The 22,631-nt window shown below is 41.5% G+C and overlaps 1 protein-coding gene across 2 annotated transcripts in view; it reads left to right on the top strand.

Moving 5' to 3' along the window:
• Window positions 1-22,631, top strand: part of arhgef39 (Rho guanine nucleotide exchange factor (GEF) 39) — a 94,421-nt gene that overhangs the window by 44,865 nt on the left and 26,925 nt on the right. For both annotated transcript variants that reach the window (XM_033614376.2, XM_033614374.2), the window contains exons 6-7: window positions 3,167-3,237; window positions 10,276-10,404. In XM_033614376.2, coding sequence (XP_033470267.1) covers window positions 3,167-3,237; window positions 10,276-10,404 — 200 coding nt within the window. The remainder of the gene's footprint in view (window positions 1-3,166; window positions 3,238-10,275; window positions 10,405-22,631) is intronic.

Genomic DNA, 22,631 nt, shown 5'->3' with positions numbered 1-22,631 from the left:
TTGAGTAAATCCCCGTTAGTCACCCTTTCAGAGAAAGATAAGACACTCTTCACAGTCACTTCATATTACATTGTAATTGCTCAAGTTTGGACAGTGGAGTATTTCTAGTCTTCTGCATTTACCGTGGCTGTGCATTCCTTTCCTTTTAAGCTATTAAAGTTGAGTAATTACCCACAAGCCCATGCCATGTTCACTAACCCATGCAGAAGCCTGCCAGTGCATCTTGTCTCTTAATTACAAATTTGAATCCTTAATGCATGTATGGGAAGCAAAATAATTAGACAGATATTTCCTCCATCTCTTTTCTTTACTGACGTGTGTGCAAATGCCCAAATGACCTGACAGGAGAGAGTGAGAAAAAAGCCTGCATATCATCTGCATATTATAAAGGAATTAGCAGCTTGCGCTGCAGCGGAGGCAGACACATCCCTCCACCAGCGCATGCTTTCTAAAGCTGCATTCTTCATTAGAATATCTGAACTGTCATAAATATGGTTCAGATTACGTTATTGTCTCATTATCTTTTCTTTGCTTTGCTGCTAATGAGCGGGACAGGGCAGCTAAACGAGAGAGTTCCGTTTACATTATTTGAAATGTGCCGTAATAATGCTCATTAGAGTGTTCTCTTTTTGTTACACAGTTGCTTTAATTAGATTTTCGTCTCCACTCCTTAATAAGAACGAGGGCATCCATCGCTAATAATGCCTGTAATGTATTTGTTATTACACGATGAGACAAGAAGAAAAAGAAGTGAAATTATTTCTCTTTTTAAGTGTCTCTTAATTGAAGGAGGCTTAATTGGATCTTGTTTGGCTCCGTTTCATTTCCGATGAGTAATCGACTGCATGAACAATGCCCTCCTCCTCCTCCTCCTCTACCGCCTCTCCTCCACCTCCACCCGCAGACCCGCCACTGAGCTAACCTGCTGTTCTGTACTTCAGTGCCTGTAAATTCATGGTAGCACAGCTCACACACACTTTACCAGGTTAGTTTTAGACCAAACTTTCAATGACACCTCATGGCCCTCTTCAGCTCTTCACTATATTTAAGTGTTTAAACTGTGGCTGGATGTCAGGGTGGGATTCTCTACAACCATGTCTTCTATCCATTGGTCTGGAGCAGGGGTAGGCAACCTGTGGCTCTTTAGCCCCATCTCCAATGGCTCCAAATTTGAATACATGGAAATGAACACGAAAATGAAAAATGGTTATTTTTGAATAATTTAATTTTCATTTATCATCATTGTAGGCCTAAAGTGATTCTCACATTATCCAATTGTAAAAATGTGTAACCTACAGGCCTACAACAACTTTAAAAATTGTTATAATATTTCATCATCTAAATTGTGAGTCATAGCTAAGTCTACAAAGCTATGACAGATTTGTTTACTTTCGCTGCAAGGTACCAAATATTTATAAATATTAACTGCAGAGTAGCCATCTAATGGTAAAACATAGTAATGATTAGACCTATAAGTAATGTTGATAAGCTAATTCAGAATTAATAAGGCTGTGTTACCTTTATTCTAAGGGTTAAATATATTTTGCAGCTCCAGAGAGATTTAATAAATCTTTTGGACCAAAAATTGCTCTTCTGGTACTTAAGGTTGCTGACCCCTGGTCTGGAGTGTCACCTGCACCTGACATCCATTAATGAATGGGCCTAATGGGCACAGGCCCAAAGTGTCAAGGGGCCCCCTAAAATAACTATGAAAACAAGCAAAACAACCATATAGAGACACAAAATGACCAAAAACAGACATAAAACTACTTCAAAGAGACACAAACCAACAACACGGAAACCCTAAACCACTTAAAGATGCCTTACGACTACAAAGAGACACAAAATAACAAAAATGAGGCAAAACCACCACAAAGTTGGTGTGTCTTGCTCCTGTGTAGGAGAGGTGGTGGGGCCTTTCACGTACCTTTGCCAGAGTTTCATAATCCACATGAATCCACAATAAGTTGTAGACAGTTATTTGAACAAGTGAATGTAATGCAGCCTGTATGAAAATATTGTAAGCATACATATGTATAAATGTATATTAATACTAGAACTTACCAGACTTAACCCTTAGTATATTCAAAACTATTTTAAGACCATAACAATTCTGACAGCTAGTGATGTCATGTTACAGGATAAGTGGGTAATAAAGTCTTCAAAATTCAGGCAAGAAAGCAAATTTCCAGCTGAAAGAATCACCATTTTGTTTTTCTATTCAGTCTACACAAGCACTATCACACTACACTGTTGTCACTCTCCAACACATGTCTCATCCCACTCATGCCACCACATGGACCAGCAGCAGTGGTGTACAGTCTGCTGGTATCACTAATAGCCTCTCTCAGTGGCACCACTATGTCTCTCAAACAAGCCCAGACTGCACAGAGAGGGCTGCGAAGGCAGACAGACACAGTGGAAATCAATGTCAATTGTCAATGCACTTCAAGGTCACATCATCCTAGTAATAAGGATAAAGATTCCCAAGGAAGCTGACACTCTTCACAACTGGTACTTCAGATGGAAACTGAAATTGGGGCAACATTGATAACATTTTCTGACTTGTTACTTTGCGATTTTATCCTCTTAATTAGTCTGAACGTATATTTTGTTTTCATTTAGTTTTGCATGGTAAAGTAGCTCTCTTTAGCCTACTCCAGCTAATGGTTTGTCTCAGGTCTTGATTCAGTCATCATTTCTCACCTCTGGATGGAGTTCTAGTCAGTGTTTCATTTGTTTTCTGCCAAGCAAAGAGAGCTCAAGTAAAACCAGTGCAGATTTCATCATGTTACAGCTGTATCTGTCAGAGGTCGTCACCATCAACACTACTTCAAAGCCAAACCTGCTCTCCCCATCTGCATCCATCAGGAGCTTAAATCAGAACGTGTGTACATTTTCTGGCCTGTTAGATTCCTCTGAGGCGCAGTTTGTAAGGCACCCTCGCTGTTTCCCTGCTTCCAGTATGCAGTGACAGGACAAAGAATGTACTGTACTCTGATAGTGATAGTTGGGCTACACGAGTAATGTCGGATGTAAATGAAAAGCCCGTCTCTCTCAGTCGCACCAAACGTTTGTTGTTCCAGTTTACACTTTTTCCTTTTCCCAGTGATATTTTTAGACGGCGAGCACAGCATGACCTTGTTTATGTTCTGTTTCCTCACAGGTATAAACATTTCCTGCAGGACCTGGCTGCCAACACAAGTCCAGACAACCCAGAGTTCCAGCAGCTTTCAAGTAAGTGTCTTTTCTGATGGCGCTGCTGCCTCAGTAATCATTTTACCGCATTTCAAGGAAAATATCTGCACATTAACCTCGAGTGCTTTTATAGCAGAGCAGCGTGTCTGGAGCTGCATGCTCAAATTTGCACACGTGTGAAGCTGAGGTTGATGTTGTTGTCACCTCTTCCTCCTCCAATCTGTCAGGATTGTTGGGGGGTTTGTCAGTGACAGCAACCTAACAACAAGTGATGAGCGCGTGGCGATGTGCTCTGCATCACTAGTCACAAAGACTTTGGGCTCGCTCGCAGTGGAACTCTTCCCTACCTGTGACAGGCAGTTTGGAGCACGGGAGAGTTAAGTAAAGCTGTACAATTATAGAATGTAAGGCCAGTCCTCCAACAGCAGGGAAACAAACAAACAAAAAAAAAAACAGCCAACCTGTGAAGACTTTCATCTCAGCAGTCAGACTCTGTCATAGTGAAAGACAGCCCTCATTATCTTCATTTGAGGAACAAAGGAAAGTGCTCTCTTTCCCTTTCATTCCTCATTTGTTATTGTCATAGCAGCGCTTGGCTAGTAGAGAAATGAAAGCGAGGCGAAGCTCAATATGCGTGTAAGTTCTAGTTTGATGTGGATTTTGACATAATTAATTGGGAGCGGATCAGAGGATATTAAGCGGGAGCTATATTAATAAATAAAATCTTCAACATCAACACGAATCCCGATAATGACTAATTTCAATCGTCAAATAAACAGCGAAACTGACTCAAGTGAGAATGTACACAAGGAATTATTTATGTGTATCAATTAAAATCTCATTGCTAGTGTGCTGCCTTTGCTTACAAATTAAAACAGCCCCTGACTCTAAGATGAAGGTACATATCTAAATGTGCTCCACCATCGCCTCTTCCTCTTCTCATTAAAGATCCTTTTTTAAACTCTGCTGCTTTTTATTGGGGGATGGGTGTGTGTGTGTATGTGTGGAAAAAGAAAAAAAAACGTCCTATAGTCAGCCGGGTTGTATTGTAAAGGGAATTATTTAAAAAAGAAATTCCAGACAAATCACATTGTATATGATTAAGCAAACTAGCAGATAGAATCACAAGAGGCTTTGTTGTTGTTGTTTTCTCTTGTTGTGCTGCTCTGTGTCAGTTTGATTTCCTCTTCTTTGTTTCTTTTCTTTCTTTTTTTTCTCCCCACCCCCCCAAGCTCCCCTTTTCCCCTCGCAGTGCATTCAGGCTGGATTTAATTGTTGTAATTGCAGTGCTTCAGGAGTTTTCATCAGCCCGACACTCTAACGCCTGACTCCGCTGTAGTAACCATAACCAAGTCTGACCTGACGCAACTCTCCAACTCTGTCAGAGATTTAACAATAAAAGTTAACAGTCCTCATCCCGTGGTCAAACACTGTCTAAATAGTGAATAAATGGAATAAAGAGCTGTAAGAAGTGGAAGATGTCTTCAGAATGTCTAATGGGCTGGATGTATTATTAATGCCTCGGCCAGAACTCAGCTCAAGAATACAGTAATTAGGAGTTGTTGTTTTTCTAAAGCAGGCAATGGAAAAATATTCCAAACACGTACAACAAAGGGAAAAAAGTCTACACGGATGCCTTGTTTGGTTTACATTGTAATTGTTGTGAAGTTAAGCGAGCCAATTAGGCCGTGATTATTTTAGTGTAGACAAGTCGCCCTGAGGATCAAGTTCATCCGCTGAGTTTCAGTGCTCAGAACAAAAGCAGGAAAGTTGAGCTTGAAATTAGAATCCATCTGTTTGTTGTTATTTTGGACGCGTTAATGATGTAGTTCTAAATGTTTACAGCAATTATTATGGCTGGCACACAGTAATTGGGTGCTTCTGTCTATTTTGATGATTTGCCTATTTGTTCTGGTTAGATTTTAAAGCCTTGTACTAAAAAGTAAGGAAGGTAGTTTGTGAAAGAGTCCTTGACATGCAGAGAGATGTGGCACAATACAGTTGACAGATTGATTGACTTACATTGGAAATTGTTCAGTTCTCATATTCTTTTGATTGACTGAGTGCGGCTGGGTATTGTTCCTCAGTACATTTTGATTACTGGCTTAAAATATGTACGTATGCATATGTTATGTACTGAAAGTTGGTGCTGGCCTGCTTTTGTGTAGCGTTGAATAAGATATTCACACCAGCACTTTGCTCATTTTGTAAATCCCCAGACACACTAAACTGACATAACAGAAAAACTTGTGGTGACGAAGGCAGGCTGTTGTGTTGCCTAATGTCACCTGTGTCCCACCCTAAAAATTGCACTTAAACTAGGGTGGCCAGATGAGAATGGGTGGGGTGGGTGCTTGACTGTCATGTCAACTTCAGAGCATGTGAGCGGAGCGGAGCTGGAGCAGAGCTGAGCGGGGAGCAGAAGGATTTTGTGTTGAGTGAGGAGCAGCTATTTTTTTTTTAAGGTGGAGCAGAGCCTTATCTCTCGCTCCAATTTCGCTCCGGTCGCTCATGCCCCACCCAGAATGCATCTTTGCACCTGCTCACATCCACACTATTTTCTTTCAAAACTATGGAGTTTACTGTGTACTTCAGAAAAGTAACTGAGAAGAGAAGCAGCGGTACCTTGGAGAACGGTCCCTAACTGCAGGGAGAGGCGAGAGGGCTTCGGAGGTCGGCCGCTTAACCTGGTCCGTCTCCTCCACACTTTGACTTATTTCCACCCATCCAACAGCGGTACCGTGGAGAACGGTCCCTAACTGCGGGGAGAGGGGAGAGGGCTTCCCTGGAGAATCTACCAAGCTCATGTTTTATTTGTGAATAGAAGATTACAGGTTAGGGTAGTACGACGCAGTTTTTTTGAGCGGAGTGGTGAGCGAGTGGAGCGGGATAAAATTTATGATGGGGTAGAACGGAGCGGAGCGAAGAATGCGCAGAACCAAGCGGAGCAGACGAGCGGCGCAAAGTGACAGGTCTGCAAGCGAGGAGTGGATATTTTCACCCGGTCCGCTCCACTCACATGCTCTGGTCAGCTTCATTAAAAGCATAGCTGCAAGTTAAAGCAACAATAGATATAAAAACACACAGAGGCAATACATCTGTGATCGGTTCCCTGATTTAACAATTTTTTCAATATTTTCCTCTTTTCCAATTTCTCGTTTTATTTTATGCTGCTTTAGGCGCCTGCTCTACCACTAAGCCACCGACGCCCCAACCATGATCAGTTTTTAATGTTTTATCAGGCAATAACTACTCCAGACTCTGCTCTAGTGTCATTTTCAGGACAGTTAGAGCAGGATTTGGGATTCGGGACAACTGCTTGGATGTCGGGACTGGCCTGAAATTTTCGGGATGTCTGGTCACCCTTAAACACAGTGCAAAGACTACAGCTAACAGCCAATTAGCGCAAACATTCTTAGCCTGCATGAGGGTAAATAACTCTCTATACCAGTAGGCTGTGGTAGTCTGTATTCAGCAGCAGGACAGATTCAAGATGCTAGTTAGCCAGGAAGCACATTGACAACACAACCTGATGTTGTAAGAACAAGGGACATGTGCAAACAAACAATAACACAAACAATTACGAACCGTTTCTGCTAAAGAGCTCAATGGCTAAAATAATAATCTTACCTAATATAAAAAGTTTGTTTTCATCTCATGCCCTCTTGAGTTTGTTTGCTCTCTTCACTTTTGTTTCTCTTCTTGTGCACTGAGCTGAACCACCTTTCTTGCACCGATTGTCTCTGCCAACTCTGCCACTGATTCGAAGTTAAATCGCCCAAGAGCAGCCAAGATTTGTTAACTAGTGCCAACCGTGTGAGATACACCGCAAAACCTAGCCACAGGCGTTCACCAACAGCTCGACATAGACCGACAGCCAACTGATGGCCGTTGATGTTAAACCCAGGTTCATTATTTTTTTATGCCTCCGCACTGGCAGTAGCCATGGCTGGAGGCATTATGTTTTCAGGTTGTTTGTCCCAGCCTCGTAACATAATATCTCAAGGCTTAAAGGGAATTTCCTCAAATATGACGCAAACATCCACTTAGACTCAGCAATGACCTGATTAGATTATGGTGATCAAAAAGGTCAAGGTCACTGTGACCTTGTGTCCATCTCATTCTCGTGAATGGGATATCTCAAGAATGCCTTGAGTGAACTTCCTCAAATTTGGCACAACTCATCCGCTTGGACTCAAGGATGAACTCACTGGAATTTGGTGGTCAAAGGTCTGTATGACCGTACAAACATTTTTGGCCATAACTCAAAAATTCTCATGTTAACGCTGACAAAATTTCACACAAATGTCTAATAGGATAAAATAATAAAGTGATGACACTTTATATCCAAAATGTCAAGGGTCAGCTTCACTGTGACATCATAATGTTCTGCAAAAACAGTTCCCTGGCTATTACTCAGTGTCATAACTCAGGAACAGACGGAGTGGCATCTGGTCAGATACTGAACTGGTGACTCTAATCTTGGATGTCCATCTTGAGACTGTGCTGACTGTGTAGATCTTCTTTGCTGCCGGGAATAAGATGTGTGTGAAGCATCCATGTTTTAGAATATGCAGCTTCCTTGCAGCAATATTTGAAGCACTGTCAACTGTCATGGCTAAATATGACTCTGGACAGAGAAGGATGTAAACTGTAACTGCAATTTGACTTCTTTACAGAGGCAGAAATTCAAGTTGCTACATGTGAAAGAGGGGTTTTGTGGAAAATAAGCTTTCACTTAGCAAAGTAACTTATGAAAAAATCATCCAAACTAAACAACAAAATACAGTGTGTGTGATCTCCTTCCAAAATAAATCGTATGAGCAGGACAGCATTATTACTCAGTGCCTTTCAAAATCACAGATACAAAAAAATGCATCTTCGCTTTTTTTTTTTTTTTTCATCTGCCACAGGTATCGTTAATGTATGGTTGGATGAACAAGACAAAAAATAAGTTGCTGAGCAACCTCCAGGGCTGAAAAATGAAGTCATAGGTACCAAAAACTGCAGACTTGTCTAATGGCCACTTGTGGCTGACTTTAAAAGCGAGTCTATCCCTATAGATCCCAATGTTAAAATGCCCAATTAAGGGCCACTTTGAGTGACAGGTGGATCACGTCTGTTGACAAGTTGCTACCACGGCGACAACAATGGTTAGGTAAAATAACCATGGCCGGATTCAGGGAGTATGGGTGTAACCGTAGCCGTAGCTATTTAAGTGTGTTTTCAGTTCATGAAATGAACATTTCAGTCGCCTAAAAACGTCTTGTCCAGCATTTGTTTGTACTAAAAGACCCTCTAAGGAGTCAAATGTTCAGTTTTTCTGGTAAGTACATTTTGTTTTAATGGTTTTTCACTAGCAAAAATTAGCATTAGCATTATTGCAGATAACCATAGCTGTACATGCACCATGTTAACCTAGCCAGCAGCTAGCATTAGGGTTATCTCCACCCTCTCATTCAAGTATGGTCACTTCTGGTTCCAAAAATCCAAACTCAAGACCACAAAACTGAAGACCACAAACCAATGGGTGATGTCCTGAAGGCAACATTCATTATTTTATAAAGTCAATGGTTAAGATTAGGGAACGATGGTTAAAAGAAACCAATGTTAACTGATAGCAGGGAACAGAAAGCAAACCATGTTCTCCTGTATCAAAGTCACACGCAGCAAAACATTCAGGAAGCAGCTTCTTATTTAAAGCTATGCACTAACTGTCACTTTCACAAGTTTGATTGATAAACGCTGGTCATATCAGGTGATTCATGTTAATGCAGTAACTAACTTGATTACAGGCCATCAACTTGTATCTGGTTTCAGTGCTGCCTGCAGCCGTCTGTACTCAGGCAAAGATCATGTGTGATGGAAGAAACTCAACATTGCACCTCTGCTCTACAACTGTGAGTGTTTCTTTAGCTCCAACAGCTGCAGGTGGGAATGGTGTGGAGGAATATAACTACTTGGAGGAAAATAGGTTTATTTAACCAAATGAGCTTTGCTTATTGGGGGCTGCTATTGTTTGCATACTGTTACAGCCTCATAGCTCAGCTGATTTACAGTAGGGCAGTGGATTATGGGCTACAAGGGCTGCTGGGGTGGACACCAGTATCCCTCTAATTAATACGACCATGCTTAGGCGTCCCTACACACACATTCAAATACAGTGCACAGCCCAGCCTGACCCACTCAGCAGACCATTGGGCCCAGTCAGGACTGTTTGGGTATTTTAATTTGCACAGCTAAGTTAAGTTCTCTGCCCGCTGATGAAATCAAGCAAAATCAGGCTGCGATGCCAAGTGAGTTACTAAACAAGATTCCAACTGCTTCACAGATTGCACTCTGTTAGTTACCACATTTGGGAACATTTCTTTGAAAGTAAGAAAATGAAAATATTTGCTGACGTATCGTAATTAGAACTCTCCTTTATTTAGTATTGATCACTGAAGTCAACAAAGTTTATTTAAAGATGTGTTGTAGCCAGAGATCATCAGGGGAGGGCTCAGAAAAGGGTGTATGTACTGTAGGCGTTAAATGCATTTGCATTCTGATGGCTGCAGTAGAAGTCATAATCTTCCACGAATTACCACAAATATTTAAATATAAGTTTGTGTTAAGAGTCATAAATATTTGTTTGGAGCATGGTCAGCATAGTGGGCCTCTTTCCTCTGAAGTAGATGGCATAGATGAAATCCTTTATTATATATTATATATGTCATTTTTATTGCAATGTACTTGCATCAGTGACATTAAATGGTCTCAAAATGACGGTAATATTGTTTATCACAGTTAAATCCTGGACAATATATTGGCCAACAAATGTAGTTATTGTGACAGGCCTAGCAGTACATTTTCTGGACATCAATATCTGTTTTTGGCTTATTAAATATATCAAATAAATTATAATAAATAAAGTAAGTATTCATTCTTGACAATGAAGTACTTCATCACATTGATGCAAGCTGTCAGTTAACTGATGGTCTGATATACTCAGAGATATTATATGTTTGATCGGAAAGGATTTAATCACTGAGCATCCTCACATGTATGGTAATGCAGATGTTTGTGTGTTTCCTCAAGGGGCGGTGACTGTGATATGCGAGGTGTCCCAGCGAATCCAGAACAATAGCCGGCGCCATGAGAACCACCTGCAGCTGTGCCGGGTGCAGAAACTGCTGAAGGGGCGAAAGACGAAGGTGTTGGCTGCAGGTTAGAGCCTCTGATCACATATTCCTTTCATCTCCCCCAAGAACCACCTCCATCTCCTCTCTACCTCTCTCTGCATCTATTGCTCTTTGTCCTTTGGGACACATTGGGGTGGAGAGGGAAGCAAGAGAAATATAGATAAACTAAAGGGAAATTAGTTAGGATGGAGACATTCTGAAGGCACTCGCCTGGAATGCTTTAATCAATGGAATTCATTGGACTTCCTGCAGGAAACTAAAGTATTTTGCACATCACACCAAGCTCAATTTATTAATAGAACATTATTGCATAGGGATGCCCCAATTGTCAAATTCTGGGTTAATACCAATGTTTAAAATAACAATTTGGTCGATAGCAGGTGCCAATAATTCTTGTTGTTTTTTAGTATTTATCTCCCCTTTTGTGCCAGGAAAACAAGTCCTCATTATAAAAAAATAACTGAACTGTTTTAAAGTCATTCAGCTCTTATTACACTACCTTTGAATGCGCACAACTTTAACTGTACAAATTCTTGCAGCACCTTTTACTGTTACCTTCGTTCTCATGAAAATCTTTAAAACAACACTCCATCAGAAGCCTTTTTACTACATATCTTGAATCAATAATTCCCTCTCTAATACCTATTTTATGTTGCTGTGAAAACATCAACAAATTTCTCTTTAGAACAATTATGGTTTCTCAAGTTTTTCACCCAAAACTACATTTTACAAGATTACGGTGAACACATCATGATAACGTTATAATTTACCTTTGCCCAATACTCATTTTTACTGAATAGAGCTTGAATGCATCACAGCACAACTCAGTGCAGCCTTGGTGTTTTTTTTTTCTGGCCACCAGCTTCTAACAGCTAGCATTTAATGTTAATTAGATCTCTACCAGTGACCCCTGACACAACAATAGTGAGTTTACTGCGTACTTTCATCCAGAAGGCATCCTACAAGACCTCTGTTTATCCCAAACACGTTTTTGTAGTCCTCAGGACACACATTAATCTTGAGCCCTGCTTTATAGCCTGTACAAAATTGTTGTGATACAACAGAAAAAGATCAGCCAAAACCGATCTTCATCTTAAATTTAGTTTCATCCACAGGTCTGTGGTGATTTGCTCTCTCGAAAATGAGAAAAAATGTGCTCTGCAGGTTTTAGCGATGCAGTTGCCCGCTGACATCAGTCTGATTAGCTGCACCTGTGTGCTTAGCTCGTAGATGGTAGCTCAAACTCAAAGTACTTCAGTGATATTTTAATTAGGGCTGACCCAAAAAAATCGAAGCTTCGAAGCTTTGTTCAATGGCACGGGATTCGATTGTGGAAAAAAAAAAAATCGAAGCTTCTGCGCTTTTTTTTTTTGTTTGCTTGTTTTTTGGGGGAGGCCTTAAACTAACCCCATCAACGAGCCACAAGCGCATTCAGAGCACTCAGAGCCGCTCTGAGTCTGTTGTCAGAGACACTTCTGATGCTCTGAGTTGCGCATCTGTTTGATTGTGCTGCAGTGTGCACCGAGGGTTTTAATTTAAGGTGCTCACAGACTCAGACGCACATAAGCGGAGCGGACTCCGCGAGGAATGTCCGCAGTCATTCGGGCTTCCATAGTTGAGCGCACTTCTGCGTTGTAGTTTCCTGTAAAAATGTCTGTGAAACACTACATTACCCCCAATTCTTGCACATTTCTGTCATGGCGATGTGGAAAAATACATGCCGAGCAGTCTTTTGAGTGACACTGGTGCGCGGAGCGGAGTCCGCGCGGTCGTAAAATCTGAGCTTTGCGCGCACAGGGCTTGCGGATGTCCGCTTTTAGTCCATGTGGACCTCTGCGGAGTCACACACACACACACACACACACGCACACACACACACACACACACACACGTATTAAAGGACAACTTCGGTATTTTTCAACCTGGGCTCTATTTCCCCATGTGTATGTGTGCGTATGGTTCATGGATACCACTCGTTCTAAAATTGGTTCAGTATTGAGCCGCGAAACGAGCTAAAACGGTAATGGGGGCAAATGCGTCCCGTATAAAAGTGCTTTTTTTCGCCACTGACCGGTTCAGATCGCCAGTGCTATCTCTGTAAATAGCATATGGTAGCGGCCCTGGGGCAGTGGTGAGTGTGAATGAGTGGAGTCAGCTGTCAGTCAGTGTTGGAGCAGAAAGGCGGGAGTTGTCCCCGCTCGGTATTGTAAATGAGTATGTGTGTGTGAAGTGTGTGTTTTTTTGCCACTGACCGGTTCAGATCGCCAGTGTTATCTCTGTAAATAGCATGCTAACTTAGCCTCTCCCTTACCTCTGGGCAGTGTGATGTCACGAGCTTTGCTCCACTGTGTCTGTAGCTCTCTCTACTCGTGGGACAGCCGTTTTCTTGAGGAAGAGGTGTTTCAGGATTGGATGTCTTCTCTTCTTCGGCTGGCAGTAGTCATCTTGGAAGAAGTGAGCACTGCAGACCCGATGGTCTGCAAGGCGCAGTGTCTGGACAGGAGTGTTAGCATCCATTTGTAGCACAACTAGCCACAACTTCAGCATCTCGCCGTCCGACAAAGGCAGCCTGTGAAAGCTATACGGGGTGTTGCGCGACATCCTGTTCTTGTGTTCGGGAAAAAGGCCCGTTTATTTGAGCACTCCAAAAACTCCAGTAACACTCCAGGAGGTAGCACGTAAAAAAGACCATCGGGTCTGCAGTGCTCACTTCTCCCAAGATGACTACTGCCAGCCGAAGAAGAGAAGACATCCAATCCCGAAACACCTCTTCCTCAAGAAAATGGCTGTCCCACGAGTAGAGAGAGCTACAGACACAGTGGAGCAAAGCTCGTGACATCACACTGCCCAGAGGTAAGGGAGAGGCTAAGTTAGCATGCTATTTACAGAGATAACACTGGCGATCTGAACCGGTCAGTGGCAAAAAAACACACACTTCACACACACATACTTATTTACAATACCGAGCGGGGACAACTCCCGCCTTTCTGCTCCAACACTGACTGACAGCTGACTCCACTCATTCACACTCACCACTGCCCCAGGGCCACTACCATATGCTATTTACAGAGATAGCACTGGCAATCTGAACCGGTCAGTGGAGAAAAAAGCACTTTTATACGGGATGCATTTGCCCCCATCACCGTTTTAGCTCGTTTCGCGGCTCAATACTGAACCAATTTTAGAACGAGCGGTACCCATGAACCATACGCACACATACACATGGGGAAATAGAGCCCAGGTTGAAAAATACCGAAGTTGTCCTTTAATACGTGTGTGTGTGTGTGTGTGTGTCCTTTAATATAATGCTTTTATATCTTTTTTTATATTACTGTAAAAACATCAACAAATTTTTCCTTCAAACAGCTATTTATTGAAGTCTCTCGCCAAAAATTTTACGAGATTACACTTGAACACATCGTGATAAGGTAATAATTTATCCTTGCCCAATTAGGGATGCACCGATCCGATATCTGGATCGAATATTGTCATATGTATACTGTCAGATATTAATATATACTTTCAACATATTGTATCACAGTAGCCAGAACTATAATTATAATATTATTACTTTCATTAAAGTTGTTGTAAGCTACTGTCATTACCGTCTGTCCTGCATCTCTCTCTCTCTGTCTCTGTCTCTCTCTCTCTCTCTTTTTCTATCTCATTGTGTCATACGGATTACTGTTAATTTATTATACTGATCTGTTCTGTACGACATCTATTGCACGTCTGTCCATCCTGGAAGAGGGATCCCTCCTCAGTTGCTCTTCCTGAGGTTTCTACCGTTATTTTCCCACATAAAAGGGGTTTTTTTGGGAGTTTTTCCTTATCTGCTGTGAGGGTCCTAAGGACAGAGGGATGTCGTATGCTGTAAAGCCCTGTGAGGCAAATTGTGATTTGTGATATTGGGCTTTATAAATAAAATTGAAAATTGAATATCGGCCCCGATATCATCAAAATAGATGGATCAGGTATCGGAAAATGCAACCTATACCTGAGGCGATCCTTTCCCTTAAAATCTATTGTGACGCGACATACGTCATGGAGGGAAGGAGAGAATCTGCTGTATTTCACCCTATTTCAACTGCTGTTGCATAATTATTTATTTTTGTTAAACATAAATAGTTCATCATTGCAGTAATGTGTTTCATCTTGTTTCATTTAATCTTAGGAAAGAACTGTGTAGTCATCGATAACCCGATGCCTCTAGTCTTTTCTGTTCTACATGTAAAGGTATATAGCTTTTTAGGTCAACCATGGTATCGGATCGGTATCGGGTATCGGCTGATACTCAAAGCCACAGCATCAGGATCGGTATCGAAATTGAAAAAGCTGGATCCGTGCATCTCTACGCCCAATACTCATTTTTACTGAAAAGAGCTTGAATGCATATGAATCATAATGTAACTAAATGCAATCTCCATTACATTTTAGTTCTGACCACAGGCTGCTAACAGCCAACAGCTCTCCTCCAGCTGATGTCACTGTTGTTCACAATGTAGCCTTATCAGAGAAACAAAAGAGTGCATCCCCTGACACGTCAGGAGTGAGTTTAATGCACCCTCTTGTCCCAAAGGCCTCGCGGGGAAGATCTCTGTTCATCCCAAACCCATTTTCTATCGTCCCTTGGACGACGAAATGCAGTTATTCTTGAGTCCTGCACAAATTTGATGCGACACAACAGAAAAACGTCAGCCACTGCAAACAATGAATGTCATCTTCTTTGCCAATAGAGGTATGGCAGTCATCAAGGCAAATATTAGCCCATTCATAGGCATATCTTTATAACTGAATATAACTTTAGGTGAACGAATATGCTTTTCCACTTCATTACGACTTCACTCTCGCTCATTTCTTTTCCTCCATTGTGGTTCCCTCTATACTTGTGGTGCGGTGGCCCTTCTCTTCCTGTCACTCCCCCTCCTGTTGTTTGTCTGGCCTCCTCGTTGCTCCGCTCACCCTGCCAATCTCCCCCAGGACCAATTAGAGCCCAGCCTCATCTTGCGGACCAGCAGATAAAAAGGAAGCCAAAGCGTGTTTGTGTGTGTGTTTGCTGGATACGAGTGAATACATGTGTGCACGAAGCCACGGGTGTGTGTTTTTTTGCTTGGATATGCAGGCTCTTTTTTTTTTTTTCTTTTTCTTTTTTTTAATGTGTGTATTTCCGGATGTGTTGGTGCAGGCTGGGAGCAAGCGCTGAATAGCAGCTCATCTCTCTAATGCCGATGTGGGAAGTTTCAAAAGCTTCCTCTCATCCAAGTTCTCAGGCCCTCGCAACTCCGCCGGCTTCCTTTCCAGCTAATAAAGCTCCGGTCCCACCAGGCAGACTTCAGAGCAGCAGCAGCACCACCACCACCCCGCCCCACAACCCCACACCGACCCATTCTCCTTCCTCCCCACCAACACCACCTCTAATGTGGGTAAAAGAAAAGCGCTCTGCCTTTTACAGATGAGAAGCGTCGGAGCCCCTCAAACATATTAAGTAGCTCTGTAGGAGATGAGGGGGGCGATTGTGAGACACAAAGCCTGAATCAATGGGACATCGATACAGCAGACAGTCAGCCTGTTTCCCTGGGAGGCCGCAGATTTGTGTCTGCCTGCCTGTTCCTTCAATTTAAAACAAAGATGTCTCACATTTTCTATCTCGTTTCACATTGATTTTTTCCAATTTACGTCCCTTTATGTTCCTGACTGTTGCACCTAATTGTGTTATGAATTTTTATGTGTTTTTTTTCCTCAGGTGTCTTGATGTCAATCAGACGACCTCATTAAATTAAGCCTTATTGTACGTTTAAAACAACGTTAGAGGGAAACAGATATGATGAAATGTTTCCTTTGAAAGCCCTTCTCCTGCACAGATCCATTGAATATCTTTGAAACATTTAGAGAATTTATCAGTTAATCCACAGGAAATTAATTGACAGTAAATTTACCCAATGAACACTCATTTAAGACATCAAGCCAAAAACACCAACCATTCCCTGGTTCCAGCTCCTCCAATATGATGCTTTTCTCCCTTTTAATATCACTGTGCACTGAATATGTTCAGTCTGTTGATCAGACAAAACAAGCATTTTACAAGGCGTCATCTATGGCCTTTTTTTTTTTTTTTTTTTTTAATACAGTGTTCTGACATTTCATAGATTAAACAGTTAATCAGATAACCAGATCTAAGGTTGTGTATCTCTCCCTCTCAGTTACACAGTTCCCAATCCAATATAAAAACCACACAGATACATTTAAAACAATATGATAGGCTGTAATAATATTAATATTGATTCAGCTCAGATTTCACATCATTACTTGTTCGTGAATTGTGTTTTAGTTTTTAGTGGCTAAATGAAAAAGGATACATTCATTTTTCCTGAATTTTTAAATTCACTTACTGAATTGGAAATACACTTATTCAGTACATCAACTGCTGTGCGTGCAAGTCCCCTTCTCAAGTAACAGTAACAAGGTGTGTTTTGCCAAAGGCGTATTTTATTCTACAGCTTCCCATTTTCCTGACCAAAAAAGTTTGGCAATGTAGCTATGTAGCTACAGATCTCACACAGACACACACACACACACACACACACACATATATACAGAGTTACATGGAAGTTTTCTTTGACAGACATATCATTTTCTGTCAAATTTGGTGCAGATGTTGAGTTAGCTGTGTATCGATGAAGGCTTGTTTTTCACTGAGCTCGTTTTCCGTTATGTGTTGGTTCATCTTTTAACCCTACAATAGGGTCAAGGTTAGACATTTGTATGTTTCATATGTATCATCTCAAGATTTTTAAAGTCTCGTAGTGTATGAGCTGAAGGTGGAGAGGATGGTGGGTGGCGTGACACCTAGGCAACATGCCTGCCAAGCTACAGACCACTGTTTGAGACCAACAAATAACAAAGCCTGTTGTTTTTTCGTGAGACATGTCTGTGTTCAGTTTCCAAGATTAATAATAATACATTAATAAAATAATTTATTATGGCGGCACGTTGGTGCAGTAGTTAGCATTGTCGCCTCACAGCAAGAGGGATTCTGGTTCAAATCCGGGGGTCGGGGGTTCGAACTCCGTGGCGGGGGGAACACCTCTGTGCAGAGTTTGCATGTTCTCCCTGTGTCAGCGTGGGTTTTGTCCATGTACTCTGGCCTTCTCCCACAGTCCAAAGACATGCAGGTTAATTGGTGACTCTGAATTGACTGTACATGTGAATTTGAGTGAGAATGGTTGTCTGTCTCTATGTGTCAGCCCTGTGATAGTCTGGCGACCTGTCCAGGGTGTACCCTGTCTCTCACCCAATGTCAACTGGGATAGGCTCCAGCCCCCCCGCAAACCCCCGACAGGATAAGTGGTTACAGAAAATGAATGAATAAACAAACTTAAAGTAGAGGACAGAGCAAAATTTTAAGCAAAATAAGTTTAATATATTGAACAACTCCTCACTACAACATCAGTGTGTTATTAGGTTTCCTCTAGTAAGCAGTGATGTAGTGCATATCTCTGGGGCTTTTATTGTGAAAGGTAAAAAAACAGATGGAGTACAGCTTTGAAGCCCCACCACTGACACTGTGGGAACCAGTGAAGGTTTTGTATTTTTATTTCATGCTATTATTTTATTACCTTCATAATATTGGTGCAACTCAAAACCCTGAGCTTCACCTTAGCCAATAGTAGCCAGTAGACCAGTGGCAAGTATTAGTTTAGCTGATCAGCTGATGCCCTGCATGGTAAATTGTGCAGCAAAACCAGGAGTGCTCCAGACGGTCTGTTTTGTGACACGACATGGTAAAATCATGTCTGAGGAAATATGTTTGTGCATCAAACTCCAATACTCACAGCAGAGGAGTGCACTTGTAAATGACGCCAAAATGCAGTAGAGACTCAGCTTTACATGACTAATTCAGGACAAACATCTACCCACTAGTGTGGCAAATACCCTTTCAAAACTGACTCGCCAAACTGAAAATATACCTGCATTTTGCACTTGGTATTTAGCCATCTGTCGCTGTTTTTCTAACAGGGTAGTGTCACAAAAAGCAGTTTCTTTTTACTGAGACATTGCTGCATTTCCAGCTGGGAGACTGCCACCAAAGCAGGTATTTTGAGCCAAAACATAACCATAACCAAGTGGTTTTTGTGCCTAAACCAAATGACACATTAGCCCCAGTGTTGCTGAATCATAAAGTTTCAACATATCTGTGAGAGATCCGTTTTGAGACAGGTCTCTCGAGTCTTGGACTCAGCCATATTTTTAATCAGTCTTTTCTCGGTCTTGGACAAAGAGATTTTATCAAAAGACTGGTCAGAACACAGCTGTGGGGATATCAATACGTTGCTTGTGCAAAAAAGAGTGCTGAATAAAGGTGGTTATATTCATTTCAGGTCTTTACTGTGTGTTTGTTTGCTCCAGGAAAAATTCCCACAGGTAAAATTAACCTCTGCAATGCCTTGAGATTATTTTATCAAGACATTTCTCATAGTACATTTATGAAAATGGCAATTAAAGAACGGAATAAAGAGAAATCCTCTTTTTTTTCTGAGGGTAATTTATGTGGGAGTATGCGTCTCTCAGATCAATCTTAGGAGTGCCTATGGTTTGCATGTTCCACTTGTGGATTTGTCACTTTGACATTGCAATGAAAATAAAAGAATAAAAAAGGATATACTGCCCAGCCCTGCTCACAATAAACAGGTAATGAGAATAGTTATTAGTCGTTGCAGCTGTAGTATGATGTATTCCTCCATACCACTGAGTTCACTTTTTAGCTTTTATCATCAATATCTTAAAATGTTCCACTTCCATCTTATCTCTGACCTACAGTAAAATGGCTGCAGTATTGTGCAGTCATGAAGTGAAGTGAAAGCCTGTTGACTCTCCAAACCCAACGATGCCAAAGCTGACCCTCACTCTGCCACAGCAGCTGCCCTCTGCCTCTTTTATTCCTCTGGCTTCGGACACATCAGGGGGAACAGGACCCTTTGTAGATCAATCTTTATTTCCTGCCCCACCTTCCACAGCCCCCCCACCTCGTCCAGCCCAAAAGACTTTGTAGTAGAGCAGAGGTGCTCTTTGACAAGGGAAGCTGAAAGGCCTGGACATGGAGAGGAGTGCTTGGCACTTCCTGCTCTTTGAACCTGCTGCTGCCTCAAAGCACTGTGGATGGTCAGATGTATGCAGGGGGTCTGAAGAGAACCTGGTCCACAAAGAGACTCCTGTACACAGAGCATAATCCAACCTCTCTGACTCTGTCAACTTTGTCTATCAGGGGGTCTGATAGGAGATGTCTGAGAAAACTTTAAAGGTCAGAAAACTACAGTTTGCTTCCCAAAGAAGCACCAAATGTATTTGCAATTCACCTTTAAAATGAAAACAGTAAAAACCTGAATTACATCTTTCCTTATTGCATCAATGGATAGTTGCCGTCAGGCATTAAGACACTTGGTTATCGTTCATGTTATTTTACCCAGATGTATTTTGAATAGTGAAAGGAGCAGAGGGAGATCCCAAAGTGTCTGTGTGATCACACACACACACACACACCCCCTTGATGTCGACTGAAATGCATCAGTTTCAGCACACTAGACACTGGCAGTACTCTGATGCTTGAGCAAACATGTAACACATTACTGCCCATGCATGAATTAAATGTGATAACATATTCTGTTATCATACAATAATGCTATGTTATACATTTATTAAAGTCATACTGAAATGTATGTATGCTACAGCTTATGTGCTCAGTAAATCACCTTTGCCGTAGACTGTAAACCTTAAAGTAACAGTTGTTTTATTTTTTTCACATTTGTTAAATCTGTCACTAAATCCTGTCAGTAGTACATGAGACAGATGATCTGTAAAAAGTATGTTTTCCCTTCTCCTCGCTTCTATTGGTAAGAATCCGCTGGGTGGGGGGGGGGGATTCAGTATAGTATCACAATATTTTTGTGTGGCAATAACATATCCATGCCCAGATGTCAAGTATCAATTTTTTTATAACATAAATTAATATTACAAATGCAAATTAAATTTTTAGGAGCCGACTAGAGTAATATAATCAGTTGCTTTTTCTCAGTCTACTAGATGAAGTTTTCTTCTTCTTCTTCTTGTTCCTGTTCTTCATGCCTTAAGTATCGCAATAATATTGTATCGTGGGACCTCTGGTGATTCCCACCCCTATAATCTACCATGGCTAAAGGAAAACTACTTAGTTATCACTGCTCGTGAACTGCAGTCAAACTGTCAAAGTAGGCAGCGCTGCTCAAATATGAATCAAGATTCTGTTACTACATTGTCTATTTCTCATCTGAAATGTTTTCTCAACATATTTTAGTAAACTGTTTAGCTAATTAATGAGAACGTTTGTGACCCTGCTGCCATGCTGACAAAATGTTGAGTCAAAAGTATAGATTAATTCATTTAAAAAATGATAGACAAAGCTACCATGATGTCACATATTGGTTTGTTGACTCCCGTCTGATGCCTTGAGTTCAGCATTTTGGCTGTAGCCATCTTGTTTATTTTGGAGCTAGAAGTGACCATATTTGGGCAAGAGGCTGGAGCTGTGGAGGTACAAGAGGTGAATCTAGCCCTTTTTCAACAGGAATTGTGCAAATTTGCAGCCGACTTGCTCCCGGTGTTAGCACTAGCCGAGTTGGCTGCCACCAGCTTCTGGAGTAACTTACAGCTATGGAGTGCTTCTACCAGCTCCTCTAGTCACTGAGCCTCGCCTCCATCTCAGCAAATATATTACATTTATTACAGGTACCATCATCATTGAAGTAGGCAGGGGAATAGCTAAACACAGCAGAGACCGAGACATCGCTAACTGCTAGACGAGGCGAGTGGGGGGTGGAGAGCAGAGGTAGAGGGAGGAGTGGCTCATGACACACTTTGTTTTGGTCTACAGGCAGTGCACAACAGCAAACCTAGCGGTGAAACGATTTCGCTTTTTGCCCCTTTAAAATTACCTATAGAGACCAAAACTGCTTTTTTTCTCTTTGTACCAGGTTGTTCAAATGTTTATTTCTGCTGTAAAGGTGGGCACTTTGACATGGTGGTCTGTGGGGACTGACTGGTTTCTTGACCCAGCCTCAAGTGGCCATTAGAGGAGCTCCAGTTTTTGGCACTTTGTGTTTGTTTCATTTTTCAGCACTGCCCTCCAGCAGGAGCAAACTTTCTCATTTACAGCTAAACAGAACACTAAAATATGTTTCTGAAAACATTTAAGGAGAGAAAAAAGCAATGCACTAACAGAATCTTGATTCATACTTGATCAGCGCTGCCTAGTTAAACAGTTTGACCGGCACTACTAGGGTTGTCAAAAGTATCGATACTCTGAAAAGTATCGATAATCAAACGTTGTATCCGGATACAATACTAATTTACAAAAGTATCGATACTAACAGTGCACACCACCTCAGCACCTGTCAGGTGCGTGCGACGGGTCCAACGGACACGCGCTGTGCAGGCAGCGTCTGGCAGGCACAGAGCCCTCGCTGCAACCCGGCTTGTTGTCGTTGCTGTGCATGCATGCACACATTTCTGTTGCTGTAATATGGCCAGCATGGCTGCAGGAGGATCAGAGCAGCCAGTTTTGGTCAAAAATTATAAAGGAAAATCATTGATGTTACTGTTCTGATCTTTATTTTAAAAATGACATGCCTCTTAATTTTTTGCTGCTGTATCGAAAATGTATTGTATTGAATATTTTCCTGGATATCGATATCAAGTTTGTAATTTTAGTATCGTGACAACCCTACGCACTACTCAGTTCTGACTGGTTGTTTTCCTTCAGGCGTGGTGGATTCTTGAAAATACCTTTAGAAGCAATACGAGAAGAAGGAAGCACATGTTCTTTTCTCAGGTTATCTGTCTCATGTGCCACTGTTGGGTTAGAGTGACAGTTTGAACAGGTATGAAAAAAGTTGGGGTTTTTTTTGTTTTTTTTTACAGAAGTTACCAACTACAACTTTAAAGCATTACTTTAAACATACTAAAATGTCTTCTCTCTTCAGAGAACAGACAATAGGCCTGTCCAGTAACGTATGTCCGTTACCACAAGGATCAAAGTCCTAAGTCTGTCAGTTAATTGTGAAAGAGGTGAGGGTTCAAACTTGGGATCTGTTTCATGAAGACATTTTCCACTACAGTTGTCTTTTTTTCAACACATCCTGAATTGAGTGTTGAGATGTCTTGTCGGACTGGTTATTGTAACAGCATATTAAAATGACTACTACTTACTATGTCTTTAAAGAG

This window comes from Epinephelus lanceolatus, chromosome 23, assembly GCF_041903045.1.
Source record: "Epinephelus lanceolatus isolate andai-2023 chromosome 23, ASM4190304v1, whole genome shotgun sequence".
Classification (NCBI taxonomy): domain Eukaryota; kingdom Metazoa; phylum Chordata; class Actinopteri; order Perciformes; family Serranidae; genus Epinephelus; species Epinephelus lanceolatus.
The sequence above is the reverse complement of the archived record's forward strand: the minus strand, read 5'-3'. Positions and strand labels throughout refer to the sequence as shown.